The 19,507-nt window shown below is 60.7% G+C and overlaps 1 protein-coding gene across 2 annotated transcripts; it reads right to left on the bottom strand.

Annotated features, from left to right (window-relative positions):
• Positions 1-76: 76 nt before the first annotated feature.
• Positions 77-12,421, bottom strand: CCDC88B (coiled-coil domain containing 88B). Of its 2 annotated transcripts, XM_058662858.1 has the most exons (27): positions 12,300-12,420; positions 11,863-12,008; positions 11,633-11,744; positions 11,482-11,551; positions 11,338-11,396; positions 11,150-11,233; positions 10,923-11,066; positions 10,626-10,771; positions 10,403-10,484; positions 10,130-10,288; positions 9,651-9,797; positions 9,399-9,507; positions 9,144-9,280; positions 8,020-9,054; positions 5,699-5,826; positions 5,498-5,615; positions 5,149-5,238; positions 4,921-5,061; positions 4,231-4,487; positions 3,852-3,995; positions 3,495-3,681; positions 3,244-3,389; positions 3,033-3,131; positions 2,644-2,810; positions 2,071-2,277; positions 1,914-1,982; positions 77-277 (listed from the first exon to the last, which is right to left on the bottom strand). In XM_058662858.1, the coding sequence occupies exons 1-27, from the start codon at positions 12,357-12,359 to the stop codon at positions 222-224; spliced, it is 4,299 nt and encodes a 1,432-aa protein (XP_058518841.1). In that variant the 5' UTR covers positions 12,360-12,420; the 3' UTR covers positions 77-221. The 2 variants fall into 2 exon arrangements, 1 of the variants encoding a protein (XP_058518841.1); XR_009245272.1 differs by lacking the exons at positions 77-277; positions 2,644-2,810 and having other exon boundaries at positions 12,300-12,421.
• Between the last annotated feature and the right edge of the window lie 7,086 nt (positions 12,422-19,507).

Consider the following 19,507-nt stretch of genomic DNA (forward strand, 5'->3'; position numbering starts at 1 on the left):
TGGGCCGCAACACGTAGCCAGGGGACCAGCCATCGCCCCTGTCTATGGGCTCATCCAAACTCCCGCCAGGCAACCCCCTGCTGGCCACCGGGGTCCTCGGAGCCCAGGCCTCCTTGTCCAAGTGCTCTGCTCGCCCCTGGCTCTGGGGCTGCCTGGGGTCCCTCGAGCCTGTCCAGGGGCCAGAGGCCAATGCACCTCCGAAGCTGCCAGTGTCCGCACTATCATTGGCTGAGGGCAGGGGTGAGGGGGCGCTTCTCCGGGTCCTGCTCCTTGAGGCCTGCAGGGGAAAGGCTCCACTCAGGACCCGGCCCCATATCAACCCTCCAACTTGCCAGGCTGTCCCCACTGCCTGACAGCAGCTGCCACCTCTCCATCTCTGGCCCAGCCTCACCTCCCTGCCCGCCACCCCAGCGATCTGCCCCCCTCCCTTTGCTCTCCTCCCTGACCTCTGCACCTCCCAGCATTCCAGGCACCCAGCAGGGGTAGGGGTCTGCAGTGTGCATGCTTGTGGGTACCATGCCCATGTGGCTAATGTCAAGTTAGCTCCCAGTGACATCCACACCGAGCACCTGTTGAGTAGCTCAGCATGCCTCTTTCTGCTTGTCCTGAGGAGGCTGCAGAACAAGCCGGCCAATGAATTCACTTCGATCCTTCTTACCCCGATGAACCATGTAATCATTATTTTAAAATAGATAGATAGATACATGAACAAACAGCAGAAGTCCATGCGACACACATGGGCCAGGAGTCTGGCTCATGCCACCTGAGGGAATGGCATAGCACGTTAAGCCTCCACCTGCGGTGCCTGCATCATCCCATATAGCCCAAGGTTCATGTCCTGGCTGCTCCACTTCCCATCCAGCTCCCTGTTTATGGACTGGGAGAGGAGCACAGGATGGCCGAGTCCTTGGGCCCCTGCATCCACATGGGAAACTTGGAAGAAACTCTTGGTTCTTGGCTTTGGATCAGCTCAGCTCCCACCATTGTGGCCATTTGGGGAGTAAACCAGCCAATGGGAGATCTTTCTGTCTCTCCTTCTTTCTGTAAATCTCTTTCCATAAAAATAAATATGCCACCTGGGCCAGCCACATCCCATCCTAGAGTGCCTGGGTCTGAGCCCCCACTCTGATCACACACACCCGGTGGGCAGGTCGGGGGCAGCAGCGATGGCTCAAGTAGCTTTGACCCCATCCCCAGAGTGGACGACCTCAGTGGAACTCCAGGATTCTAGCTTTGGTCTAGCCCAGCCCCCAGCCATCGTGGGCATTTGGGGGTCAGTGTCTGTGTGCCCAGCTCTCTCTTCCTTTCTAATAACTATGCTTTTAGAGGCCAGCACCATGGCACAGTGGGTCAAGCTGCTACCTATGAGACCAGCATCCCATCTGGGTGCCAGTCCAAGTCCCAGCTGCTCCACTTCCCATCCAGCTCCTTACTAATGGCCTGGGAAAGCAGTCTAGAACAACAGCCCTAGTCCTTGGGCTCCTGCACCTACACAGGGGACCCAGAGGAGGCTCCTGGCTCCTGGCTTCGGCCCAGCCCAGCCCTGGCTGTTACAGCCATCTGGGGAGTGAACCAGCAGATGGAACACCTTTCTCTCTTTCTGTATCTGACACTGACCTTCGAATAAATCAATAAATCTTTAAAAGTAGAACTTTCCCAAGAAAACATCACATGTATAAACATCACATGTGTGTCAGCACCACACGTGTGTAAATATTGCATGCATACACACCGCACCCATGACCCGTGGGTTTCTACTGGGCAGCGCTGTCACGGACAACCACAGCTTTGTCTTTTGCTGTCTGCCGCCCCAGGTAGGGCACTTGGCAAAGCACTGTGGGAGGACAGCTGGGAGCCCCAGACCAGCCAAAACCCCTGCCTCCTGTCCAGCCCCCGCCCCGGAACCCACTCACCCTCATGGCTGGTGTCGGCCGTGTGTTCCTGGAGGGTCTCCACGGAGCCTTCCCATCCCACACCACATCCTGGGGACACAAGGCAGCCGCTGGAGGCCCTCCCGCGGGGACGGGGGCGGGGCCAGCAGGGGAGGTGGGGTGCTCCCTCCTCCCTCACCTTTGCCATGGGCGCTGGGTGCCCCCAGAGGGCCTGGCCGGCGCTGTCGGAATCGTTGCCGGGGGCTGTCGCCGGGGCTGAATGAGTTAGAGCTTCGCCCCACCGGGAACCGTGAGCTGAGTTTCCGCCGCTGTCCGCCTGCCAGGGTCTCGTCCCGCAGGCAGAGGGAGCTCTGGGCCCGGCGCATGGGTGCTGGTGAGGGCGACACTGAGAGGCAAACACAGGGGCGGTGTCAGGGAGCGGTGGGCGGGACTGGCGGGTGCAAGGTGCAAGTGCACAGAGCCGCGAGCCGGGGACAGGACCCTAGAAGCTGGGTGGGCCCTGGCCGGCTCCGACCTTCATTCTGCAGCATGCCTCTTTGGCCCCACCCATCCTTGCCTCGGTTTCCTTAGTTGCTGTCCAGGCTCAAGGAGCCCTCCCTCAGGTTTCCTGCAGCGCCGCTGAGGTTGGGGGCGGGGACCAACAGTGCAGGCAAGAGCAGCAGGGTGGGTGGCGGGACATGCGGTGGGGAAGCCAAGCGGGGATGGGTGGTAGTGTAAACCTGGTGTTCAGCTGCCCCACCCCCAGACCCACCTGTCCCATCCACCTCCCTGCCCTCGGGGAGCTCCGTCTCCAGGGGACCCCCCAGGCTCTCCGTGCTGCCAGCCCCTTCGGCCCCCAGGCGCGGCCACCCGTGCGGCGCCCCCTCCCGCCGGGGCCGCATCAGCCTCTTCACCTTGTCTGCCAGCCAGCTGCCCTTCCTGGGGGCAAGAGGGCACAAGATGAGCAGGGAGGGGGAGGAGAGAGAGGAGGCTCGTGTTGGGGACCGGCAGAGCCCAAGGTCAACCCTCACGAGGCCACCTGCCCCTGAACTGGTCCGGGTCAGAAGTGGGTGGTGGTTGGGGCAAGGAGGTGGGGTGGAGCAGGGAAAGATGGCCAGAGGCAGGAGCCAGCCCCCGGGGAGGGAGGGGGAAGACTCTCACTTGGTCCGGGGCAGCGGCCCGGGCTCCAGCACACGGTACTGGTCCATGATCTTCTCCACCAGTTTCTGCTTCTCCCGGCGCAGGGCGTTGAGCTGATCCCTGGGGTGAGGAGAGGGGTGAGGTGGGCACGCAGGAGGAGGGAGGCACACCCGCAGGGGAGGCTGTAGGTGTGCACGGGGTCGGGGGTGCTGCCCGTGGACCACAAGCTCACAGGTACTCGCGCTGTTCACGGTGCAGATTGTCTCGGCTCTCCAAACTCCGCTCCAGCAACTGCCTGTTCTCACGGCTCAGGGCCTGCACCTCGGCCAGGAGCTGCCGGTTCTCCTCCTCCTGGGCGCTCCGCAGCTCAGTGAGCAACTAGCAGGTGGGCAACAAATGGTCAGGGTGGCACCCAGAGAGGCTGAGCCTGGGCAGTCCTAGGGCATGACAGGCAGGGGGCAGTGATGGAGTGGGGGAACACACCTCACACTGCGTGCTCAACCTGCAGGCGCTGAGGTCCAGCTGCTGGTTGGACTCGCGTAGCTGCTGGCTCTGCATCTCCAGCTGCGCCCGCTCCAGCTCCAGTCGGACCAGTCGGCTCCGCAGCTCCCCACGCTCACCCTGCAGTTCCCCGCGCTCCCGGGACACCTCTGCCAACAGCTGCTGAGCTCTACAGGGCAAAGAGGTGGCGGACAAGGACAGCTGCTGTGCTCCAGGGGCCAGGGAGGAAGCCACTCCCCATCCCCCTGCAGGGACAGGGACTGGGGTAGGCCACTTCCCAGAGGGGCCCTCTGAGAGCCAGTCTGTCACTGCCACCCCCATCCTCGGCCAGGGGGTCACCTCTCATGTTCGCTCTGCAGCCTCCGCAGCTCCTCCTCCAGGTCCCGCTGCCGATACCCATCCTGCATCAGGCGCTCGCGCTCCGCTAACAGGGCCACCTCCTGTGCCTCCACGTTGGCTCTCTGGGCCTGCAGCTGCTCGTGCCTGGGATAGATAAGGAACCAAGATGGCTGCAAGGGCCTGAGGGCCTGGGGGGAAGAGGGACCATGCCTGGTCCTGGGGGACTGTATTCCCCCTACTAGCCACCTGCTCGAACAGTTGAGCCACGTTCAGTCCTACAGGAGGCCGTGGCAGTAGTGCCAGGCTGCAAGGAGCCTGCCTGCTCAGGGCAGTTAGAATATGTCTGCCGAGGGGGGTCAGGCATGCAGGGGCAGCTTACCGGCCCTGCAGCTCGCGGTGGGCCAGCTCCAACGCCCGCATGTTGGCCTTGAGGTCCCGGTGCCGCACCAGCAGTCCCTCCAGCTCCGTCTCCTGCCGCCGCTGCAGCTGGGCCAGAGCCTCGTGGTCGCGCAGCAAGGCCTGCTGCTGCCCGCGGGTCTCCTCCTGGGACTGCCGTGCCACCCGCACCTCCTCCTCCAGCACCCCCAGCTTTCGGTGCAGCTCTTGGCCTTGGATCTCCAGCACGGACTTCTCAGCCTGGGACACAGCCAGGAGGCAGATGGGGCCAGCCGAAAGTCCAGGCCAGAAAGCTGGCAAAGAGACAGGGCCCAGGGGCAGAGGAGGGCAGAGGGCAGCAGGAGAGGGAAGTGCAAGACGCTTGGGGGCAGGCAGTAGGCAGCAAGTCAGGGCAGAAGTTGGCAGGCAAAAGGAAACCTTGTAGTGGCTGAGTAGTGCCAGGGCATGAGGCTCGAGGCCGGTGAGAGGACAGATAGGGTCAGGGTAGAGGCAAAGACCAACGCCAGCCGTGGAGGGGCCAAGCTGGTGACACCATGGTACCCAGTGGGTGCAGGTAGGAAGAAAGCATGCACAAGGGGCAGAGGGTCAGGGCCCATGTGAGTGGAGTCAGAGGTGGGACCACAGGTTGGGTGCTGGAGGCCGCGGGAGGCATAGCAGGTACAGCGCCACCCACCTGCAGGCGGCTGCTGTGCTCCTGGGCCTGCTGACTCTGCAGCAACAGCTCCTGGGCCCGGCTCTGCAACGTGCCCAACTGCCCCTCAAGGTGCTGCAGCTGGCCCTGAAGGGCCATCTTCTCGGCCACCAATGTTGCATTCTGCCCGGAAGAAGAGGGTGAGTGGTGGCCTCACGCCCTGAGCCCTGCTGCCAGCACTGCCACCACCCTAGGAAGGTCCACACTCACATTGCGCTCCACCTCGATCAGCCGCCCACTCTGGGTCACCGCGTCCCAGGGCTCAGGATGCTCCTTCGGGCCTGACTGGCCCTGGCGCAGCTGCACAGGAGAAGACCCAGGAAGTCACAGGAAGCAGTGACAGCCACCCAGGAACCCACAGCCAGAGGACACCAGCTTCCTCAGCCACACATCCCAAACGGCTGACGAGGCCATCGGGAAGTAGAGGGGTCCGCCTCAACAGAGGCTCCCCCTTTCTATGTAGAGTAACAAGGAACAGGCTCTCAGAGAGCCACCTGACCCCCAGCCCGTACTCGCTCCATGGCATGGGAGCTGGGCAGCCAGACATGAGCAGGCTTACCTGGAACAACTCCTCCTCCAGTCGTAGTGCCCTGGCCTTAAGCTTCATCAGCGCCTCCTCCTTGCTGGTGGCTGCCGCCTGCAGCTCAGCCTCCAGCCGCTGCTCCAGGCCCTGGTACCTAACAACACAAGCCTTGGCACCAAGCCCCCACTGCCTTGCCCTGCCCTGCCCGCCACCTCCACTGCCCAAGGTGTCCCCCACCTCTGCTGCTGGTTCTCTTGTTCCCGCAGAAACTCCTGTCGCTGCAGAGCTGCCTGGCTGAGCTCCCTCTGCAGGTTCTCCAGCCGGGTGCCCAGCTCCTGGCCACGCACCACAGCCTTCTCCAGCTCCTGAGGGCAGGGCAGGGCAGGGCAGGCTCAGGGTGGGAGGGTCAGCTCCCCCAGAAAGCAGGTCCAACAGGCTGCCTTGTCCCCCTACCCCATTCTGCCGCCCTGGTCAAACTTCAAACTTCGACTAACTGATCCAGAACACGGGAGCAAAGCAGGTAGTCTTGCAGAGTGGGAGGGAAGGATGCTCTGAGCAGGTGCTGAGCCAATGTCTTCACCTCTCTGAGTCCATAGTTCCTCGTGTTCCCAGAGTGAGGGGGACGCGCCTTAGGGACTGCCACACTGGCCATGTGACAACCAGAGGAGCTAGGTTCCAGGACACAAGGGGCTGACCACAGAAGGCTGACAGGAACTTGGGTCTCCCCAGGCCTAACCACAGTGAGGGCTGGGAGGGGGTTAGCCAGGGGAGGGGAGCAGCATGGGGTCTTTGGCAGTTGGGCCACACCATGTCTGCAGAAGGCGGGAGGCACCACTCTGGCCTGAGGCTGGAGGCAAGTAGGCCGAACCATTCTGCCACACGGGGGCCCAGCAGAGAGAAGAAAGCCCTGGGCAGGACTGGCACTGGCCAGCCACCTGCCACATCCTGCGAGTTTAGGAAACCCAGCTAGGGTCCTACTCACCACCCCGGTGCCCATGACCTTAGCCTCCCACTGGAAAACTGCAAAGTCCCATGAGACACTGCTACCTGACCACTGGTGAAGGCCCCAGGTCCCAAGGTACTGGGGCTAGAGGAGAACAGTAGGACAGAGAGAGGCAAAGAAGGCCCAGCCAGGCCCAGCCAGACCCTTGTCGCACCTGTGGGAAATCTTAGACGTCCCTGCTCTCTGGCTCCCCAAAGCCAGCCACTTCTGCCTACACCACACCCCAGTCGCATGGGCAAGTGTTCCAACTACTCAGGGAATCTCCAGAAATGCCCCCACCTTGCCCTTGGGCTCTCCTGCCCTCCAGCCGCCCACAACCCTGCCCCTGCCCCTCCTGCTCCCAGCCAGGTGCCAGGCACCCGAAGTTCCTTCTGCTCTTTATCCGGCAGGACCCTGTGGGGCAGCTTCAGTTTCTATTCTGAAGTTACAAGCAGGGACTCAGGGATATGCAGCCACTTTGCCCAGGCCACACAGCTGAGGAGGGAAAGCTGAGCTCTGACACAGAGCCAGCCAGCACGCTTCGGTCAGGCCTGCTCTCCTAACCCCACGCTGGCTCCAGGTCTCACATGCCCCACACCCTCTGCCTTCACAATGCGTAGGCAGCACTTTCCCCACCCCTTGCCACTCCCAGTGGGACTTTGGGGAGTTCCTCTTCTCCCTTTATCCACACAGAAGCTTCCAGCTCCCATTCACCTGCCTGGTACTCTTTCCATGGAACAGGACCTGCTGGTCCAGACACTCTCACCTTGTCCATGCTGTCCTCTGTGTCCCTTGGCTGCCCTAAGTCCCTCCTCCCCCCACCTCCCTCAGCAGGCAACTTAGCAGTTGCCCAGAAGCACCTGCCAAATTTACCCTCACCCTCCCCTCTCTGCACCCTCTCCTGCCTCCTCCAGGAAGCCCCCCTGACACACCCAACCCCAGGCCAAGGGGCTCCCTGCACTGCCTCCCACCCTGCACCTCCTGCTTGGTCACCACCATGTGCCACAGCCTGCTACAGGGCCTGGCTGCCTATAACACACATGAGGAAGCAACAAATGTGTTTCCAAGCATTCCCTCTCTTCTGTCCTCACTCCCACCCCAGCCAGCCTCACCTCCCACCAAAGCCACCGCCACAAGCTTCTGAGAGGCCCAGGACCCCTCCCCACCAAGGCGACCCTCCTCACACCTGCACCTGCCAAGCTGGTCCCTGCCCCACCACCCGCTGCATAGGCTGTTCCCCCTCCCACCTGACCTCTCCTCCCTGAAGCTCCCTTGCCCCCAGCTGGGTGGCAGCTGTTCCCTGTCTACACCTGCCAAGGGTCACAGAACATAGTAAGCCTGTCCTGTAGGGGAAGAACAGGAGCACTGGGGCAGCACCCAGACAGGCTCAGCACTCCCCACACACACCCAGAGCACCCTCATTCCAGGCAGCAGGTGTGGGCTCTGCATCCCAGGCTGGGCACAACCTCAGAAGGTGGCAGTGAACCTCAGCCTTCTGTGTCCAGCACCTGTTTGGTGCTGGGCCCTTGGGACCAGCAGCCCACCCCCAGCTGGGAGGGAGGAAGCCCTGACCTACCTCAGCAAGGGCCTGCTTCTCCCGGCATGCCTTCTCTGCCTCCTCTTGATGCTGCCGGCTCTCGCCCTCCAGCGCCTGCACACGCTCTTCTGCAGCCTCGGCCCGGGCCCGCAGCCGGGGCCCCTCACGCTCCCACTGCCGCCGTTCACGGCCTGCAGCGGCCAGCGCCTCAGCCAGGGCCTGCCGCTCCTGGGTCACAGCCTTTAGCTCCCGGCCAGCGGCCTCCAGTGCCTCCTGCAGCCGGCCCAGCTCCCAGGCCTGGCTCTCGGACTTCCTGTGGGCCTCGGCCTCTGCCTTCCGCACTTGGGCCAGTTCCTCTGAGAGGCGGGCAGCCTCTGTGCCTCGAGCCTCCAGCCTTCGGGTCTGTGTCTCCAACTCCGCTCCCAGGGCCGCAGCCTCTTTCCTCAACTGTGCCACCTCCTCCCTGAAGGTCTCCTTCTCTAATACACTGCTGGTAAGGCTTTCCTTCATGGGGACAGGCTCCTGTCTGGCCTGGATCCCAGGGACTGGAACCCCTTGAGTCCCCGCCAAGTTCTCTTCCAGCTCCCGGGCCTCTGTTTGCAGCTCAAACAGCTCCAGCACCTGATCTGGGGTCTCCGGCACCTCGGGGTGCACATGGAGGCAGAGCTCTGAGGAGGGTCCCAGCTGGGGGGCCTCCCTTGCCCCTCTCTCTCCAACTGTCAGTCGCTGCAGCTCATTTTCCACTTCTGGACCCTGCACTGGGGCCACAGAGGAAAGTGTCTGGAGGGGGGTTCCCTGGCTAGCCTCCTCTAGGACCTCCTGTGTCTGCCCAGCAGGCTGGGACTTGGGGGGGTTCCGGTAGACTGGGACAGCCACCTTCAGGGGCCTCTCTGCCACATGCCGGAAGTCATCTGACCCCTTGGGGGCTGAGTCTGACACCACGGGAGCCAAGGCCTCAGCCTGGGGATCTTCATCCTCCCCCTGGGGACTGTTGCCTGAGGTTGGTGGAGGCGGTGGAGCCTCTCCGGGTCCTGGAAGCATGGAGTCTTCACTCTGATCCTCTAGTAGCAGGAGCTGGGCGGAGGGTGCATGAGAGGATCAGTCAGGCGCAGAGAACGGCTGCCGCAGGTTGGAAACAAGGGACAGGGCCTAGCAGGGCTCACCTGGCCACCCGGCTGTCCCTGCAGCTCCCTCAGCAGCTCCCGCAGCTCCCGGTTCTCCCGCTCCAGGATCCTCAGCCGCCTGGCCTCTGCTTCCCTCACCTCATCTTGCAATGAGGGCAGTGGCCCCTCCAGCGGTGCTGGGGGGAGGGGGATGCAGGGCTAGGTCAGGGCCCCTCCCACCCTTCCTACTCCTCCCAGAGACCTGGGGAGAGGGATGAAGAGAGCTCTGCTTCCCCAGTCCTGGGGACCCCTCACCTTCCCCAGGGGAGCCAGGAGGTGGTGCCAGGCTCCGCTGCAGCTGCAGCTCCAGCTCCAGGTTTTCCTCCGCCAGCTGCTCCACCTGTTGCCGCAGAGAGCCGAGCTCCTGGGGTGGGAGATGGGATGGGGAGGAGGTCAGGTCAAAGTAGCCCTCCCCAGACAGGGCCAGGCTAGGGCAGAGGAGGAGTCTCAGGGTCTCTTCCCTAATGCAGCCTGAGGAGGATACAGGGGTCCCTGGGGCAGCCTCACCCCGTGAGCATCAGCCAGGCGGCTCCGCAGCAGCAAGTTCTCCCGCTGTGTCTCGTGCAGGCGAGCACAGCGCTCCCGCGCTACCTCCAGCTGCTCCTCCAGCAACGCCTTCGAGGCCTCCAGGGCCCCTGTCAGCGTGCGCTCCTCCTGAGAGGGTCACAGAACCCAGTGACCCAGGCTTGCCACGGCCCTGGTCGGGGGTCCCCTCCCCCCTCCCCTGGTGGGCCTGCCAAGGACCCGCCGCCCCTCCCCATCCGCCCCACCTCCGCTCTCCATCGGCTGGCCCCTCGCAGAGGTCTCCTTCAGGTACCTCTGCTCTAGCACACGCTCTGGCACCTGACCACGCCCTCTCTGCCTGCAGGCCACGCCCCCTACCCACCCCTCCCCATGATGGCCAACTCACGTCTCTGCTGGCCGGGCCCTCTGCCCACAACCTCACCGCCTCACTGCCTCCCCGCCTCCCCGCCTCCCCGCCTCACCACGAGCTGGGCCCGACAGGCCTCGGCTGCCTGCAGTCGCTCCCGGCAGCGCCTCAGCTCCTCCTGCAGGTGTGGCAGGCGGCCCGCGCGCTCCCGCAGCGCCTCGACCTCCTCGCGGTACAGCTCAGCCCGTTTGGCCTGTCCCGACAGCGCCTGGGCCTGGGCCAGATGAGCAGTGGTCCACCTCAGGCCGGGAGATTGGACGGGGATGGGAAGGCGCAAGCTAGCAGCCGGCAATGGACCGCCCGGGGCTTGGGGAGTCTCTGAACGCACCTCCTGGCGGAGTCTTCGCCTTTCAGCCTCCAGGCCCTGTACCTCCTCCTGCGAGTCCAGCAGCTGCTCGGCCTTCTCCTCTCTGGAGGGGAGGGCCGCTCAGGTGTCTGAGGCACCCCCAACACCCCCCTGCATCACAGGCCTGATCGCACACATCGCCACCTGGGCCAGGCTCCCTAACAGGCCTGCTCTTGCCCCTGGTCCCAGGCCCCTGGACACTCACAGCTCCTGCCGCAGGCGCCGCAGCTGGGCCTTGGCGTTGGCCAGCTGCAGGGCCACATGGTGTGAGGGGCCCTCAGCTGGAACGATCACAGGTGCCTCCACAGGCAAGGGGGCTGGCTGGCGCTCCAGCAGCAGGTTGGCCAGCCGCTGTAGGAGCGCAAGGATCCAGGATCAGAAGTAGCCTGCTCACCCCAGGCCAGCCAGCCCGCCCACCCAGTTAGGCGGCTGTGACAGTCCCACTGGCCCGACACCCCCACCTTAACCCCAAACCTACACCTCCCCACCTGGGCGTCCCCACCTGCGCCCCCAGATCACGTTCCCGTGCCAGCCTCGAGAGAGTGCCCAACAGGCTCCGGGTCAGCATCTCCAGCTCCGTGGCCGTCAGCTCTCCAGGCTCTGGTCCCGCCAGCGCCAGCACCATGCCTGCCCCAGGCTGCGTTACCTGGCAGGGCAAGGGGTTCAGCTGGGCAGAAGGGCAGTGAGGCTGCCCTAGGGTGGGGCTAAAGAGGGCACTCGCCACAGTACCTCCTGGATGATACTGGCCAGCTCGCTCTGGACATCCAGGCTGAGGCTCCGGATGTGCCGGATAAAGAGTTCCCGATGTTCACACTGCGGCAAAATGACAAGGGTGGCCAAGGGAGGCCAGGCTGGTGCAGCTTCCCCCACCCCTCACTCCTTCCTGTCCCCCAGCATCCTGCCCGCACCCCCATCACCTGCACAGATGCCCCCAGCAGCAGCCGCAAGATGCTTTCCAGCTCCTCCACAGCCTCCTCTGGGGGACACGAGCCACACAGGTTAAGGGGGAACTTGGAGTCCAAGGCAGGAGGGTGCCACGGAGTGGGGGGTGGGCAGGGTACCTGACAGGGGGTCAAGCCCCAGCGTCTGGAGGTCTGGGGGTGACGATAGGATCAGCAGCTGAAGCTCCTCCTGCAGGAGGACCCGGCCTGTGAGAGGAGCTCCCCAGTGTGCAGAGGGGTCTCTGTCTGCACCCCACCCAGATCTCCTCACCTGGTAGAAGTCTCGCAGGCGGCTCCACAGCTGGTCCAAGTTCCACATCCGCCGGGCCGCAGGTCCATCCAGGCCCTGGACCACTTGAGGTCGCCCTCGGGAACTGGGTGAGCTATAGGTGGGCACAGGTGGCCTTGGGTGGCAGGTGGGGTGGAGGCCTGACCTGCCCCACCATCCCCCCACCTGCTCCCTCCTGGCCTGACCCCCACCCTCTAATTCCATGCCCTTACATGATGCCCAGCACCCGCAGGAGCAGGGTGCCCTGGCTGAGACGAAGGAGCCTTCTCCCCGGGCAGAGGAGCTCCTCTTCCTCCTCTTCCTCCTCGTCTCCTTCCAACTCCTCCGCCTCCCCCACCAGCCCGGCCAGTCCTAGTGCCTGTGAAGGGCAGAGAGGGGCCAAAGTGCCCCCACCAGATCACTGAGGCCTCACCACCGCCAGGTAGTCCCCCCCACTGGCTGAGGGAACCCCTACCTGCCCCTGTGTCCCTGGGGCTATCTCCCCTCACCACCCCTGAGTGCTTTTGGTCCCCCAAGGGACCACCCCACCCCCTCAGTAAGTCCACCCCTCCCCCCAGCCTCTCCCTTCCCCTAGTCCCACGGTTGGGTGGAAGATGACCTGGTGCTGTTCACTTCCCCTCCCTGGGGCCCCACTCCCACCAGCCCTCACCCAGGTGGCCAGGCCCCCCGTCAGGAAGTCTCTGAGCCGGCCCCCCTTGCCCCCCTCCATGCCAGCTCAGGGTGTCTCGTCCAGCTGTGGCGGCTACACCTGCCTTTGGAGAGGAAGAGGAAGTCCCCGGCTGGGGGATCCCGGGCCCAGCCACAGACACCCTGCAGCTTCCTCCTTCCGGGTTGGGGCGGGCCAGTGCACCCCCAGAGTCCTATCGCAGCCCCTGCCCGCTCCCCGCAGATCTAGCCCTGGCTGTTGTGGCCCCATGGCACTGAGAGGTGAGTCCTTGCTGTCTCCCAGCTTGAAAGCAGGGGGCTTGACCTCAGCCTGGCACCCCTTGGGGCCTCAGAAGGGGCCCAGGCACCCATATGCGCATCTTCTGGATGCAAGGCTCCAGTCATGGAAACCTCCTTGCCATTAACCTTGACATTACGTTTCTCAGAATTTACACCCACTCTACCCCTCCCTGTCTGGCTCTGCTGCTGGAACCATCAGACAGATGCAAGGGCCCCTCCTCCGGTCCCACCACCCACCTTGCTCTGTCCACTGGCCCGAGAGAGAGCCATGGGCCAGCAGGGACTTCAGCTGGCCAGGCCTCCGTTTTCATCAGTAATACAAACAGTTTGGGCTCCATTCCCACGGGGACTGCGACCAAGCACAGGTACCAGGGAGCGCAGAGCAGGTGGTGGGGGACACCCCAACACCCCCTCTCTTACCCACAACGCTACCATTCAGTCTCACTGAACCACTGTATTGGACTCAGTAAAACAGCCCCCCAGCCCCTGCCTGCATGGGGGTGGTGAGCCAGCACCTTGGGGAAGACATCGGACACACAGGCTGCCTAGCTTGGCAGGGCAAGCACCGAGATGGGGAGGGTGGGCAGCACATCCCAGAGGAGCTCGAGGATGCTGGGAGTAAGCAGACCACGTGCCAGAGGCCAAAAGGGGATCCAGGGAATGGGACCAGAGGTGCGAGGGCTCCGCCTCCACAAGAGGTGATGCTCTGTTCTCATGGTTGGCGTCTGTGACAGCAATCGGGCCTGACCCTGGCTGGCCAGTCGCACTCAGCAGTGCCTTCCCCTCCAGACCAGGCTGGGTGAACAATGGGTGACCTCCTGAAGCTCCAAGAAGGTGTGTGGCTTCCCCAGAGTCACACAGCTCTTCCAGGGGAAAATGGACTACAAAAAGCACTGGGCCCAGGGGGCAAGGGGCAAAGGGCAAAGGGCATCGAGGACATTGAGAAGAGCAGGGCCGAGGTAGGCTTGCTGGTAGAGCGGTACGCCACTTTGGAAACTTCTAGAAATGGGAGTTGTCGTGTCAGACAGTGCTGAGGGTTTGTTCTGTAAGCCGGGGCCCTGCACCTGTGTTCATTCTCTGGCTGGTCCCGGGTGTGCTCACAATCATCAGTAGGAGCAATGCCAAAGTACACCCCGACGTGGCCTTCAGTGGCATGAGCCCCAGGCACACGCCCCATCCTCTGCTGCTTCCCCAGGCACATTAGTGGGGAGCTGGATTGGAAGTGGAGCAACCAGGACTTGAACCTGCACCCATACGTGATGTCTGCACTGAAGCAAAGACTTAACCTACTTCACCACACTACGAGCTGGCCCCTAAGAGCCTTTGTATGATGAAGATCCGGAGAGGCAAAGCAGAAGTCAGCTTGAGGCAGCTTGACTACAGATGTGGGGAATGTGAGCGCTCCTCTGCCCCGCTCGCCAGCCTCTGCCCTTGTGATTAGATGCAGGGCATCCCAGGATGCTTCTCTTAGCATCAGGACTTCTTCAGGACTGGTCCTGCAGGTCTCGCCAGGTCACCCCAGTGTGGAGGCTAGAGGCTCACGTTGCCGCCAGCCACAGAGCACCCCATCTTGCTCAACATCACTGCTGAGTCACAACCTTCCTGGGGCCCGGGAGGCAAGAGCCTTGTCGCTGGTTGTTCTCACATCCGTCACTCTAGACAAGTCTGGCTGCTGTGCCACGGGGCGCTGCCCACAGCTGTGCTGGGTGGTGAGAGGGGCTGGGGGAGGGAAAGGGCCCACTGAAAAGGGGTTCCCTTGTCACCTGAAGCTGATATCTGGGATGTCCGGGCTTGATGAGGTGTGGAGGGTGTCAGCAGAGGCTGGCAGAGGTCTCACTGTGTGCATACACCGCTGCTATGACAACCATTTTAGACACCGGTCTGGAACAATAAGGTCAAATGTGCATGATCCCACACGGTAGGCTTAGCAGCCACCTGTAGTGCTACTGTCTCACATGGGCACAGGTTCAAGTCCCAGCTGTTCCACTTCCAATCCAGATCCCTGCTCGTGTGCCTGGGAAAGCAGCAATAGATGGCCCAAGTGCTTGGGACCCTGCACCGACATGAGAGCCCTAGAAGAAGCTTTGGCCTGACTTTGGCCTGACCCAGCCCCAGCTGATGCAGGCATTTGGACAGTGAACCAGCAGATAAAAAGCGTCTGTCTCTCCAACAACTGAGTTTCAAAGAAAATTTAAAAAAAAGAAAAAAAAATGGAGGCCAGTGTGATGACTCAATCAGCTAATCCTCTACCTGCAAATGCTGGGGCCCCATATGGGTATCGGTTCATGTCCCAGATGCTCCACTTCCCATCCAGCTCCCTGTTTGAGGCCTGGGAAAGCAGCAGAGGGTGTTCCAAATCCTTGGGACTCTGCACCGTGTAGGAGATCTTGAGGCAGCTCCTGGTTCCTGCAGCCACTTGGGGAGTGAACCAGCAGATGGAAAAAAATCTTTCCTTCTGTCTCTCCTTCTCTCTGTAAATCTGCCTTTCCAATAAAAATAAATATATTATAAATATAAATATTTTGTATTTTATATGTGTGTATATACGTATATATATGTATATATATATATGTATATATATATATATTTTTTTAATAGAGTTCATAAGGGAGTAGAGAAAAACTCCAGGCAGTCCCTCCCTACTCCCATCCCCTGCCCCTGCAGTCACACTTTCCTGTGCCCTTCCTGTGGGGAGTGAGTGATTGCAGCCACACATAGGACAGACACCTTCCGGGCTTCACAATGCATTCTGCAATGTTAGCCTCTGTTGTGTGCCAGCAACCTTGGCCTTCTTAACAGCTCCAGAGCAGCGCACCCTGCGCTATCATTTAAATGTTCTGCTGACATGGTTTTTTTTTAATTGATGATAACTTTCACTTTCCTCCCTTTCCGTAAATTTCAACAGGTGAAGTGGGTTCTAGGGAGGGCCAACAGCAGCTCCGCGTCATCACAAGGGACCCACGTTCTGTTGGCTTGGCCACACTGGGCCAAAACATTTAATAACATATTTGGAAAGAGTTATGGAGATCAGGCAGATCTTCCATCCAGTGTTTCATCAACCAGATGCTACAACACAATGGTAGCATGGCCCAGGCCAAAGTCAGGAGTCAAGAGCTCCACCCAGGTCTCTCACGTGGGGTGCAGGAGACCAGATACTTGTATCACCTTCTGCTGCTTTTCTCAGGCCACAAACTGGAGCTCCCTAGCTGGAGGAGAAGTGGAGCAGCTGGCATGTAAAACAGCACCCCTATGGGAAGTAGGTATCACAAAAGGCAACTGTACCCACTGCACCCCAACACCAGCCCCCAAATATTTAAAGTTCTGTTTGTGGTTGGTTCTATGGCATGGAAGATTAATGTGAAAAACAGACTTAGAAAGAGATTCTCCATCGGCTGGTTCATTCACTCCCCCACAAGGCCACAATAGCCAGAGCTGAGCCAGGCTGGAGCCAGGAGGCGAGGACTTCACCCGGGGCTCCCACGTTAGTATCAGGGCCCAAGCACCTGGGCCTTCTTCTGCTGCCTTCCAGGCAGATTATCAGGAAGCTGGCTTGGAAGCGGAGTAGCCAGGCCAGTGCCCATAGTGGTCTAACCACTGTACCACAATTCCAGCCCCTTGGGCATCTTTTGCTCTTTCTGCAGGGATCACAATCCTTTCTCAGATGTCTTTTCCTGGTAGTTTGAATGGCCTGGCACTGCACAGGTACTCAGGAGGTGGGCCAGAAGCAGAGACAGCCTGACAGATAGCACAGCCAATCACAGCCGTCAGGCCTGCGAATTCCTCCCTCAGGGGCGTGACCTGCAGGCTGCCAGGAAACAGGTGGAAAAGACTCCACCCCACCATTCCCTCATTCTCCACTAGTTGAGAAGTTTCTGGGCAGCCCTGACCCAAACTCAAAGGCCAGAAGCATCAGGGCCTGGCAGCAGGAGGCTTGAGGGAGTGGGGCAGGGAAGGCTGGCCAGGACCAGCAGAAGCCAGATGTCTCCCAGGGCTGGGTCAAAGGAGACCTGGTTCTCTTATCAGCTCAGGGCTCCAGGCTTAACAAATAAAAACAAAGTGGCAGGCAGGGGAGGGGCAGCACAGGAGCCTTCTGAGCACTGGGCCGCTTGAGGCTGGGCTACCGCCAGCCACCTGGGAAAATTGGAAGAACCAGAGTGGGAGGGCTCAGCCAAGCTGCCCTGGCAGGAGATGGCAGAGCCACAGAGAGGGCAGGGCTGTCTGCCTGATGTGTCTATCGGGGACAAAGAATGCAGGGAGCAATACCCAGGCCCCAACAGTCCACGCCACCTGCTCCTGGGGCGCTCACCCCTGCCACACCCTGCAGACACCCCAGGCTCCTGGGGGCACCTGCTTGGGCCTTCCCTGAACTCCTAAGCAACGCTGGCACCTAGGCACCCGTCTTCCTCCTTCATGTAGCCAGGGAGTTGCTCAAAGATATTCCTGCCTTGCTCCAAACTACCAGCAGCTTCTTCCGGCACCTTGGACGCAGCTGCAACTGCTCACCGTGGCCTTCACAACGCTGCAGATGGAGGCCCCAGCTCAGCGCCCTGAACTCCTGCTGCCTCCTTTCCTCTCTGCCCGCTCCAGGGACACATAGGCCCCTTGCTCTCTCTCCTCCATTGCCTCAGCATGGAACACCCTCTCTGCCTGCCTACACACATGAACGTGAACATACACGTGTGCACAAGCAGACTCACATACACGCACATGGACACATGTACAAGTACATGACCATGTGTGCATGTGTGTACACACGTATGTGACAACATGAGCATGCGCACACTGCACAGATGCACACATGCACACATCCTTCTGGTCTCATCTAGTTGCCCCTGCCTCACACAAGCTCATTTCCCTCCAAACCAGGAGCGCACAGAGAAGTTAAACCCTTGGTCAAGGTCACACAGCCAGGGAGCAGCTGAGCCAAGAGCCAGAAGGCAGCTGCGCTGATCTCAACAGACAACTTCCAAGGTTCAGGGGGAAGGAAATGGAGGCTCTGAGGAGGAAGGCAAACCACAGTCCTCAGGCGCTCAGACCAGCCCCCCATCTCCACGTCCCCCTCCTCAGCACTGTCCCCGCCCCCAGCCAACACTGGGGACAGCAAAGGCCAGAGTAAAGTGAAGCCCAGGGCTCAGCTGTGCCACCAGCAGTGGGGGGCCCTTGCCGGCAGGCACCTTATACTGTCCACGTCATAGGGAGAGTAAGTCCAAGGTGCAGGGCTCAGCCTGCCCCAACGTGGAGCATGTGCAGGGAGCCGTGCCAGCTACAGCTTCTGCTCACTGAGAAACCTCCAGCGCCATCAACACAGCACTCGGGCATGTGGGAAATGTCCACGGCCACACAGAAGCGTCACTAAAGCAGGGGTTAGTGTGTCCCAGGCTGGCCTTCCCATCGGCTGCCCATCAGGGAAGCCCAGCTGAGCCAGGGCCTGCAAGTGCCACCTCAGCCCACACCTCCCTCAGCCTCGTCCCCTCAGGGTCCTCATTCAGGCTGTGTCTGCCTCCTGCTGCTCACCTGGTGATGCCGACCAAACTGAGAAGGCACTTCCTCCCTCCCTCAGCTCAGGTGCACTGCTGGACAGGACACCCACTTCCCAGATTACCCGAGCCATCTCCACCACATCCACGGCCAGTGTCCCATGCTGTGTGGGAACAGCAAGTGCACCCATGGTGTCTGGTAACACCTGGTGCAGCCGGGTCCCGTACAGAGCGTGGCACGGAGAGCAGGCTCAGCCAGCAGGTGCTGAAGGCCAGACACTGAAGACACTGTGTGGGGCCACAAGAGGCACAGACCCGCACAACTGGCCGCCTTGGTCCCTGACCACAGTTGTGTACCACACACCAGCAATCTCTGAGAGGTTCTGTTCTACATCACAGCCATGACCCAGGTCAAGGGGCAGCATGCCAATGGTAACAGTCTTCTGGCAGCAAAAGGCACTGTAAGGAAAGAGATAAGGAAGGAGTGGGCAAGGTGATACAGCACTTTGAGCCATGGTGCTCAGCCTGCATTCCACCCTGGAGCCAATGAGCCCCAGCTGCCTGGGTTCGAGTCCAGCTCCCTTCCAACGTACCTGGAAAAACAACAGAAGACCAGCTCCTGGCACCCACACCAGACGCCACGTGGAGTCCCTGACTCCTGACTTCAGCTTAGAACTGAACCAACAGAGGGAAGATAATTCTTTGTCTCTCCCTCTTCAAACAAAATTTTTTTTCCCAAGAAAGAGAAAGGCAGGGAGTGCCCCAGAGGCCTAGCCAAACTGGTTTCTATGCCAAGCCCATTTTCCAGGTAACTCCTTAACCACTTCCTTGCAGGGGAAAAAAAGAAAAAAAAAAAAAAAAAAACAGAGTCTGGGTATAACCCTAGTCACCTCTAATTTTTTAAGATTTATTTTATTTTATATTGATTTATTTATATTGCAAAATCAGATATATAGAGAGGAAGATATTTCATTCATTGATTCACTCCCTAAGTGGCTGCAACGGCTGGAGCTGAGTCAATCTGAAGCCAGGAGCCTCCTCTGAGTTTCCCACGCAGGTGCAGGGTCCCAAGGATTTGGGCCGTCTTCCACTGCTTTCTCAGTCCACAAGCAGGGGACTGGATGAACAGGAAGCAGGATTAGAACAGGCACTCATATGGGATCTTGGCGTGTGCAAGGCAAGGATTTTAGCCGCTAGGCTACCACTCTGGGCCCACATGTTCTCCATTCTTACAAAAGCATCAGCCACTGAGGTGACCGAGTCCTGCAACATGTGCTCCAGGGTTGGACCATACGTCTATATGATTTTTCCCTGACATCAGGGATCAAGCACAGTGTTCTAGCTGGAGCGCCCCCGAAGAAACTTCACCTGGGACATCCTCAGACCTTACTCTTGTGTGCACCAACTAGTGCAGGATCAGGACCGGCTCAGTCGG

This window comes from Ochotona princeps, chromosome 4, assembly GCF_030435755.1.
Source record: "Ochotona princeps isolate mOchPri1 chromosome 4, mOchPri1.hap1, whole genome shotgun sequence".
NCBI classification, from domain to species: Eukaryota; Metazoa; Chordata; class Mammalia; order Lagomorpha; family Ochotonidae; genus Ochotona; species Ochotona princeps.